At 44.8% G+C, this 10,429-nt stretch overlaps 1 protein-coding gene across 1 annotated transcript; it reads left to right on the forward strand.

Annotated features, from left to right (window-relative positions):
* Positions 1-7: 7 nt before the first annotated feature.
* LOC103583525 (myotubularin-related protein 14-like) lies at positions 8-7,617 on the forward strand (the record flags this gene model as incomplete). Its single annotated transcript, XM_008564819.1, has 3 exons — positions 8-163; positions 1,990-2,138; positions 7,509-7,617. Coding segments are annotated over exons 1-3 (414 nt in total), but the record flags the coding sequence as incomplete, so codon positions are not given.
* Positions 7,618-10,429: the final 2,812 nt, after the last annotated feature.

Genomic DNA, 10,429 nt, shown 5'->3' on the forward strand with positions numbered 1-10,429 from the left:
CTGAACTATGGCCGGCGCTGGGGCCGCTGCCGCCGCTTCGGCGGAGTCCTCGGCATCTTCGGGCAATCCGCCGCCGCAGGAGCCGGGACTCGGGGAGCTGCTGGAGGAGTTCTCTCGGACTCAATACCGGGCCAAAGACGGCAGCGGTACGGGCGGCTCTAAGGTGAGCCTGGAGGTGCAGGAGAAGCCCCCGGACTTGGGGAGTTACAGAGGAAAGAGTGAGGTCAGGGGTCAGAGGAAAGTAGGAGTGGTACCTCCCTGCCGAGAAAGAAGAGAGTTCTCCAAGGTCTGGATCCGGAGAGTAGGCGGCGGGCTTAAAAACCATGAAAAGAGGAACTAGAGCCTGAATGAGCCAAAGAGGGCTGTCCTTTTGGTTTGAGACAAGGGGTTTGGAGGTCAAGGATCAGAGCTGAGGGGCCAGGTTTAAAGTTTAGAGAGGAGGAACTTAGGTTATTCTCCTGCTTCAAGTGCTTTAGGGAGGGGTCGGTGACAGGGCACAAAACCCCCAGTCTAAGCAAAACAGAGGATTCCTCCAGGTCACAGATCAGAATGAAGGAGCTGGGATAGTGGGGCAGAATGAAGTCAAGAGATGAACGGAATGGGTTTCCTCCTTATAAGGTCTCAGCATGACTTAGGCCCGACCTTTTCCTTCCCTTGTAGAGCAGGAAACCAGCCCACACTACCTCTGTTCCTTTATCAAAGGAGACCTCAGTTCCTCTTTATTTTTTTCCCCCTCCCCTGGGATTCCCCTCAATCGTTTTATCACCAGACCTGGGGAGCTTCCGGTCTGGTCAGGCCATTGCAGTCTGATGGGATTCTTACTGACCCTGCCATCTCTCATTACCCAAGTGGTTTTGGCAGCTTTAGCAACAGGTTTTCCAGTGGGAATCTGTTTCATCTTGGGCCACAAAACTCTGGTTTGGCTCCAGAGATTACTTAGGCCGGGGACATGCTATAGTTGGCATTTGCTGTTCTCTGAGGTAACCCAGAGAAGACTTTAGTAAGAATGGGGCTTCCTAACTTTCCAAATGACCAAGTATTTTTCATAGCATAGTCCGGAGTTTCAGCATTATCTGGGGTACTTTTGAAAAATAAAGATTCCTTGGTCCCACCTAGACCTACTGAGTCAATTTCTGGGTGGAGGAACCTGGAACTTGCATTTTTTTAAAAGGCTTTTTAATGATGCTTGTGTGCCTTGAAAAAGAAATTTGAAGGTCCATAATTTAAGCCATTGAGTTTTTCCCCTTCCTGTTGGTGTTTAAAGTACTTTTAATGGAGGGTCTTATGAGTGGCTATAGAAGGCAGGTGGTTTTTCTGGACCCCTCTTCCATCTTATAGTCTTGAAGATTAGGGTTGTTGTAAGTTACACCTGACTTTCACTGCAGCTGGGGTTTATGCCTGTCCAGGCCTTCTGATCTCTTACAAACTCCTCAAGAAGTTGTAGGTCTTAAGACTTTTTCTTAGTGGACCTTTCCCTGAACTGTGAACAAAATGAATTTGAAGGAGAGCTGTTCTATTTCATAAGCAAATGGTGTGTAAGGAGACAGCTTTGTCTGCAGCTTTTAGTGATTATGCCAACTAGAGCTTCTAGGTACTAGTCTGTGGCTGGAGAATAGGGAAGAATCTAGTGCCAAGGGAAGATGATAGATTAATGCCAGTTGTAATAAAGTAGAGCAAGAGTTCTTACATTTCATGGGTTGTGGACTCCCCCTCTGAATCCAGTGAAAGCTCTATTCCTCTCTGCCAGATGTCCAACACACAATTTCACATACACTGTTGGGTTCAGGGTTCTTCCCAAAGCATACCATGTATGGGTTAACGAACTACACATAGGGCCTGTTACCCAGCATCATGTCTCTTCCCGGCATTGAAGAATAATAATCACAGAGGCACATGTCATTCCCAGTGACCTCTTCAGGTCACAGACTGCCTAATTCTTACTGTCAGAACCTCAGAGTCTTATCTTATACTTGGGTCTCCTCTATGCAGGTTGAGCGCATCGAGAAGAGATGTCTGGAGCTGTTTGGCCGAGACTACTGTTTCAGCGTGATTCCAAATGTGAATGGCGATATCTGCGGCCACTACCCCCGGCACATCGTGTTCCTGGAGTATGAGAGTTCTGAGAAGGAGAAAGACACGTGAGTATCAGGTGAACATAGTGTACATGCCTGGAGAGGCCCTAACAGCTCATCCCCAGGGCCAGGAAGTCTGAAGCTGGGCAGGGAGGGCTCACTTTCCTCAGGTGTTAAGCCTTATTGGCATCTTTATTTACTGCAGGGTTTGATAAGTCAGATGGCAGGGTAGCATGGCATAGGATGAGGAGTTGGGAGTCATAGCCCTAGATTTCTTTCATTCCACGCTACAGCTCATTGTCTTAAGACAGCTGACTTCACACTTCACCTCTCTGAAGCTGTGTCCTTTTCTTAGTGAGTACAGGTGGGAGGTATGCTGTGTCAAGATAGGTTTCAGAGCATTTATTGTATCTAGAGCTTAAGAGCCTAAGGTCCTGAATTTACATCCTGTCTTTGTAACTAACCTTGAGTAAATTATTTAACCTCTTTGATGTTAGTTTTCTCTCTGGTAATTTTCTACTTTGTGTTAGTCATTACAAGGACTAACTAAAATTGTAGAAAAATGGCTGATACAGGTTTGACATTTTTGTTGTAAGCATTAGAAGTAAGAGCTGCCATATACTGAGATCCTACCAAGGCCTGAGTGCTTTATGTGGGATAACAGTTCATACCAGAGCAGACACAAAGCATCTGGTGGAGGATGTGGCTCCTAGGTAGTCAGTAAATGGTAGCAGTTGTTTGACGCTAATAACTAATCACAGCATTGAGGCTCTGGGAAATGGTTTATGTTGATCTCCAAGTTTGTTCCCCTAGTCTCCCTGCTTGCAGCTGACTTTAAGGGAATTCCAGGAGCTATTGTCAACAATATCTGTGAAATCCTGGCCCTGTGGATGAAATGTGATGAGTGCTACCATAGAGTCATGCTGCAAAGTTCAGCAGGCCCTTGCTACTCAAAGTATGGCCACGGTGTACCCAAGAACTTGTTAGAGAATCTCGGCTCCAGAGCCACTGAACCAGAATCACAAGGCAGCAAGATGCCCAGGTGACTCAAATGCACATTAAGGTTTGAGAAGTGCTGCTGTGGGAAAACTAGGGAGAAAGGTTAATTCAGCCTGGGTTGTGAGGATCTGGGAAGACCACGTGTTCAAGAGCCTTCTGAGCTAGAATTGGAAGGATGAGGAGTTTCCCTGAAATGTCCTTAGGGACCAACTCGTATAGGGTCTTGATCATCAGGCTAAGTAGCATGGACTTGTGGCTTGTGTGTGGGTGTCAGTGGTTTTATTGTGCCAGTGTCCTCTGAGCACTCAAGATTACAGATTCCAGAGCCACTCCTGGACCTTCTGAACAGAAATTCCATAGTCTACATTCTCGGAGGACTCCCCAGATGTCTTAGGTATGCTGTAATCCTATAGTCTGAGAACTGCTGTGGCAGGCCACAGAGAGCCAGAGAAGGCTCAGAAGCAGAGGAACAACCAGGTTGGAGTAGTTGGAGGACTAAGCCTTAGTTTTCTCGTCTGTAAAGTGGGGACGTCTATAAGAGTGCCTATTTCATGAGGTTGTAGTTTCTTAAGGCAGTTCCCTAAGAAAATGAATGTATTAAGGACTCTGGTATGTAGATCATAGAAATTTTAATACGTTCTTAATTGTAAAACCTAAGAACTCTGGGAATCTCAAAGCCTAGAGAACTGGGTTTGGTTATGCTCCTGTTAGTTTATGGTTCTTAACTCTTCCTAATTTCTTCAGTGTTAGGTAATCTTACCTTCTACAAACCTTTAAGTGGGGCTGGCCAGTTAGCTCAGTTGGTTAGAGCGTGATGCTGATAACACCACGGTTCGATCCCTGTTCCGGCCAGCCGCCTAAATAAATACATACATATAAACCTTTAAAGTTTCTGAACAAGAGCTTTTGGGGGGCAGGGGGGGCCTGGACCTTCCCCTCCTTTCCACCCTCTTAGTGCTGGATGATAGTCAAGGTGGCTCTTCTGCACATTGACTTTGTGAGTAAATCACCTGGGGATCTTGTTAACAATGCAGAATCTGATTCAGTAGATCTGAGGTAGTGCCTGAGATTTGGCATTTTCTAACAAGCTCCCAGGTGATGCCAAACCACCCTTAGTAACAGTACATTGAGGATCTGTGTTTGTTGCCTCATGGAAGCTTTTCCTGGAAGGAAACAAGTTCAGTGCTGATTTAGTCTAGCCTTTAAAGAGAAGGAAACTGTTCGTTGGGTGCCTACTGTTTGGCAGGTGTTAGCGTTTCACACACAGCTTACTTAAGTCCTGTAGCCACCCAGTGAAGAAGACACTGTCATCCCCTTTTTACAGACAAAGCAGTTGAAGCCCAGAGAGGTAACAAACCTTTGCCCAAGATCACTGATGTAGTAAGTGGAGTGGTGTTAAAAGCCAGATTTCCTGACTCTACTCTGTCTACCTGTCTGCCTTTTTTTTCTTTTGCTGCTACAGCTCTCCCACCTTGTCTAGCAGAGCCTCACGTTCCAGGCCAGGGCCACTGTGGAACATCCTTAACTCTAGGGAACATATTGGAGTTTGTTTTTCCTTTTCACTCCTTGCAAGGCATTGAAGTGATGTTGAGTGAGAGATGCCTATTTGTTGAAGGGAAGGGAGTTTAGGTATGTTTGTGTTGGAAGAAATACTTTCTTGTTGCTTTACATATTTGGCTTGGGTGTTACTATAACACTAACTAGACTGAGTTCAACAGGGTAGAACTGGATTCCGGAAGTGGTTTGGTCCTGTTAAAGAACATCCCCAATCTGGCTCATCTGGGAATAGAAGCATGGACAAGGATCTCTGAATGGCAAACATGTGTTTTTCAACTAGAGTTCATTGAGTTGCTGCTATGTGGTAGATCCCAGGGATCCATTTGGAAGCCAGATAGATGAAGTCTACCCTTAAGTCTAGCAGGTAACAAAGACCAATAAATAAGAACAATATAACAAGAGCTGGAATTAGGGGAAGTACAGGTGAGGCACTGGGGAATTGTGGTTAAAACAGTGGGCTCAGTGGCCACCCGCCAGGGTTTAGAATCTCAGCTGCGTTGCTCACCTGTTCTGTGACCCGAGCCTCATGATTTCATGTCACTAACCTGCTTCATCTGTAAAAAGGAACTAATGAGGACCAACTCAGGTAATGTGGGTATAAGCCCTGCTTCGTGCCTCATACTATTAAATAATAGTAGCAGTAACATTTATCACAGGAAGTTTTGGGGCACTTAGTAGGAACAGCCAACCTAGTTTTGAGAAATCTGGTACTGGTCAGGGAAAACTTTCCACTGGAAGTTAGGGGACAGCAGCATTTTCTTTATTTGCAAATAGTTTTATCTGTGTGTAGATGATGCTCATGAAAAATAAAATCCAGTCAAATAATTCATTTAAATAAATATCAGAAGAAATGTCACCACCTGGTAACATCTTTCAGTGCATATATTACAAACATAAATATGTACACCTACATTTATTCATTAAATTATGAGTATCATGTGCCAGATACAGCTCAGTGCTTACCACTGCAATAAAAAGATCCTAAGGACAAGAGGTAATGAAAATAAAAACAGGAACTAGTGAGAAAACAGAAACTAAACTGGTTCTTTGAGTAGGGGAACCAGAAAATAAACCACTAGCTAGCCTAACGAAAGGCGTGTCTCTACAGTAAAAGACAGCTCCAAGGCCCTTAAAGGGAAATGCTGGCGAGTTCTCCACCTTGGTTTTGAGGAAAGTTTGCTGAATGGAAGAACTCAACTGGGAGAATGAAATGCAGTTTTAAGACATTTAAGGTTTAGAGGGAGCTGCTGGTATGAGCTATATGAGAGTCAGTGAGGACAGATGGTGCTGACCAGAGCTGTGAGAGTGCCTGGAGCCACCAGTAGGTGGAAGGAAGGCTACTGTGAGCAGTACTCTGTGTTCCCTGTTTATATTCTGGTGGAGTCTTGAGTCTAACTCGGCAGTTGTCTCTACTGAGGTGCCTCTTTATTTCCTAGAGAGACTGAGGGAAGGCAGCAGTGCTCTGGTGCTCAACTCTGTGTGCTCGAGCCTGGCTGCTGGGTCCATGCCACCCTGCGGGCCCTTTGCAGAGGCACCCCATCCTCCCCAAGTTCTCAATTCTTACTCCTTCTTTCAACAACAACAAAAATTTAATTACAAAAATTACATCTTAAATAAGACCTTACAGACAAATACGCCATGGAAGGTGTAAAGTCTTTTTATACCCCCTTACTCTCTTTCCAAAATCATCAAGCTATTGATCCTGGGATTTATTTGAAGATCCCTTTTTAAGTGCAATTTCAGACCCTCACTTGACTGTTATATTCTCAAGCCACAGTTAGTAGCCTTTGTAGGTATATTTTTACTAAGAATTCAGTGTTTTTAAGACTTTGTATTTTTTTATTAACCCCAACAGCATCCAGATACACTTAGGAAGGTCCCACAGATGCGTGGGAGGCACTTACTTATTCCTTCTGAAACAGTATGTGGATGCATGTGTACATGAGGAGCCATGCAATAGCACGTGGATTCCTAGAAGGATTAGGATGTGGAAGGGATTAAATACTCTCTAGGACCTGGCCTGAAAGTTCAACCCTTTTAGGAACATAAGTGTTTTTCCTCCCTTCTGCTCAGCTACTTTGCATAGCTGGGAAAGCTTCCTACTCTAACTTTCTTGCCTCTTGTTTCTCTTGCTATTGGAAACTCTGACTGGCTGATGTGAGGCCTCTGCAAAGAGTTGGTAGGTGAGTCTGTGAGAGTAGACCCTTTCTTTAGGGAGGCATGATTTGATGTGGGTGTGCCTTGCTGCAGCTCAATTCTAAACCTGGCTCTTCTTTGTTCTAGGAGCTCCCTTACCAAACCCATTGCATCACCTACTACACTTCTCAATGCCACAGAGAGCTTCTCTTTCGCCTCCTTTGCCCCAGCTTTCCCTGCTTTGTCAGCTATTTGGACTGTTAAAGATGATTGGAATGTTAATGAGCTATCAAACGTTTATAGCCATGTGGACCATGAACCTTTATCTCATCCTGCCCCCTAAAAGATCACAGAATGGCCCTGATGATTTCCAGAGGGTTCCTGGGGCACCAGGTCTTACCGTGAGAGTAAAAACCTGGATACCTTAGATATAATCAGTATTCAGTTTCCTGTGTATATTTCTGTTTGTTTTATATACCATGTCTTCAGTTTAATTCACCTTGTTTTCCATCTTAGGTTCTGAACTCAGGGGACTTCAAATTTTAATACCTGTTCTAACACCTTTTTTTCCCCTGGAAAACTTTGTCAGTGTTCTAGAATTTAGGAGTTGTAGCATGTATTCAATTTCAAATGAATATGCTTACACATGATGCAGACCTTGTGTGGGGTCTGTGTGAACAAACATGCATACACAACACGCCCACATAGAAGCCAGCCTGACCTGCCTTTCTTGCCCTGTGTTAGGTTTGAAAGCACCGTGCAAGTGAGCAAGTTGCAAGACCTCATCAACCGCAGCAAGATGGCCAGGTGCAGAGGACGGTTTGTCTGCCCAGTAATCCTGTTCAAGGGCAAGGTAAGGCCCAAACCATGACTGCACGCTCTAAGACCCTCTTCTGGGGTAACTGACTTAATGCAAAAGTGTGGGTCTTATTGTTTTCAGCATTTACCAGGCAAGGGTTGAGTAGTTAACTGGGTGCCTGGTACTGTGGAAAGCAGGCCAGAGAAACAGACCAATTCTGATTCAAGGATGATTCTAGGTAGGGAAGAGATACTCAAACCAGAGAACCCCACCCTGTGATCTGGAGCTAGACTGCTGAGGTTCAACTCCTGGCTCTGTGACTTCCTGCCTCTGCAAGGTCTCAGTTTCCTCTTCTATAAAGTGGAAATAATAATCATAACTACATCAAATGTTTATGAAATCGATTAAATCAAGTAAGTCAGTACATTGTTCATCCTGTCAATCCTTTGATTCACCAAGTATTTATTGAGAGTGTATTTTGTGCCAGGGATTGTTTCAGGCCTTGAGATACCTCAGCATATAAAGCAGTCTAAAATCCTTACCTTCATGGAGCATATTATTCTAGTGGTGGTTGTGAATTTGGCTCTCTAGTATGCTCTCACTTGACCTGTCTTACTGTCTTTTGGTGTAAAGGGTGTTACCGTTTTACAGATGAAATGAAGGCTCAAGTGTTTAAATAACTTAAGTTTATTTTATGCAGTGAGAAAGCTAGGATTTGAGCCTATCTCTGTGGTGTGAGAGGAATTCACCATAAAGGGCATCGGTGTGGACTGACAGACTGACCAGTAGCCTGGAGAGCGGGACATGCCTTGAGAGTGTAGGAGGACAGGCAGGATGCTGATTGACAGGAAGGGGAAGGCAGACGTTCCAGGCAGATGATATGGCATTGGAAAGGCTTGGAGGTGGGAACAGGAGATGGCCAGGAGGCCTCCCTGACAGGAGTAGAGGGTACATGTCAGAAGCAGAGGATGGAGGGGATTGAATGAAGGGAGATGAATGCCAACCAAGGTGTTTGTGTTTGTCAGGAGAGCAGTTGTGATTTTTCAGCAGGGAAATACAGAATGCAAGCAGCACTTTGAGGAAAGTGAGTCCAGTAAGAGTGGACTGAAGTACAGAGAGCCTGGAGGAGGGAGAGGAGCAGAGTGCAGTCCATTCACTCATCTAACAGAGCTGGGTGCCTGCGCCATGGATCCAGTGGCACACGGACCGCAGCTGTAGTCACCCAGCCTAAGTGGCTGAGGGCAGGGCAGTGAGAAGGAGTGTGTCTCAGTCCCTGGTATGCCTTCCTTTGGTAAAGTGGGAGAAGGGCAATCAGGAAAGGAGACTCTGCCAAAGGCTGTCTTAGGTGGATCAGTTTTAGGGAGAATATGTATGGAAGTTAGGTCCTAGAAACTGATCTTCTTAAACCACTTTGGGAAGTTTCATATTCCTGGAAGTTATTGGAGCTCCAGTTAAAGACCACTGCTCTGTGGAGCACAGTGCTTGTTACTAGAAATTGCATAGGAAATACTCCAACCAGTGTTCCCAAAGTGGGTTCCATAGAACATCAGTTTAAGGATACACTTGTGAAAAGCATTCCTGTCAAATAAGAGTGAGAAATACTGCACAGTAGATTTGACCTAAGCTCCAGTGTCCAGACTTAAAGTACATTGATATGTATATTGACATAGTTACGGCTCTAAGTCCTGTAACAGAGAGACCCATGTAATTTTGTCAAGTTCTCATATTTCTCCTTTGTTTGCCGACCATGAAGGAACTTTGCTGAATACATTTGAGAAATGCCACACTACATAGCTCCAGATTCTGGGGGCTTAGTCTAGTAGGGAGTTGTATGGCAGATTGTTAAGATTTATATCCTAGGTGGGCCTGTGAGGAAAGAGCCCTAGACCAACTGATTGCAGAGGGGTGGCGATGGGTTGCTGGGAGGGATTGGTCTGAGGCGGCTTTGGCATTTTTAAATGTTGACAAGGGCTTTGCCAGTAACCCTGCTTTCTTCTCCCTTTGCTTTGCACCTTCTCATCTAGGCAGTGTGGTGCTATTTCATACCTCTTAACTTCCCCTGACTAGTGCTCACTTAATACCTGCTTGCATATGCTTTATTCTAGTATGTTAAAGGTCTGTCTTTCACCTCTGCTGTAATCTCTGTGGGGACAGAGACCTTGTGTTACTGCCATCCTTCCAGCACCTAGCAGAGTACCAGCCTGTAAGTGCATGGTCAGCAGGAAGATGCTGCTCTGGATAAAGCAGTAGTGGGCCCTGTGCTAAGTTCTAGGGAGATAGATGAACATGACAGTCCTTGTCCCTGTGGAGCTCAAGTAGTGGGGAAGGTAGACCCGTGAACAGACAATTGGAGGGAGATTGGGAAGGGCAGGAGAATAGCTTCTGTTGTGAACTGGGGACCTGGCCTTCAAATGTGTGGCCCACAGCAGGCACTGGGTAACTAGTGTGATGGTGGCAGTGTCATTACCAATGCAAGTTCAGGGCAACTACCTCTGCCAGGTTGGGGAAGGGGGGATGGGGCATGTTTAGAAATGCTTGCCTTGATTAGAATGCAGCCTTATAACACCAGTGTCAAGGATTTGGTTCCCCATAGCAGCCAGCTGCCAAAAAAAATGCTTGCTTCCTGCTTCTTTCAAAGCTCAGTTCAGTGGCTAGTACAACTGAGGAACTAGATGTTTAATTTTATTTCATTTCAGTTAATTTAAATTTTAAAGCCAAAGCAACGTAAAAGTTTTTGTTAAAAACAACTTTATTTTGAGGCAGGACTACATATTCCTTTAAAAATATATATATATATATATATATTTTTTTTTTTTTTTTTTTTTTTTTTTTTTTTTTTTTTTTTGGGGCGGCCCGCTCCAGGGGG

This window comes from Galeopterus variegatus, unplaced genomic scaffold, assembly GCF_000696425.1.
Source record: "Galeopterus variegatus unplaced genomic scaffold, G_variegatus-3.0.2 Scaffold23870, whole genome shotgun sequence".
In the NCBI taxonomy this organism is placed as follows: domain Eukaryota; kingdom Metazoa; phylum Chordata; class Mammalia; order Dermoptera; family Cynocephalidae; genus Galeopterus; species Galeopterus variegatus.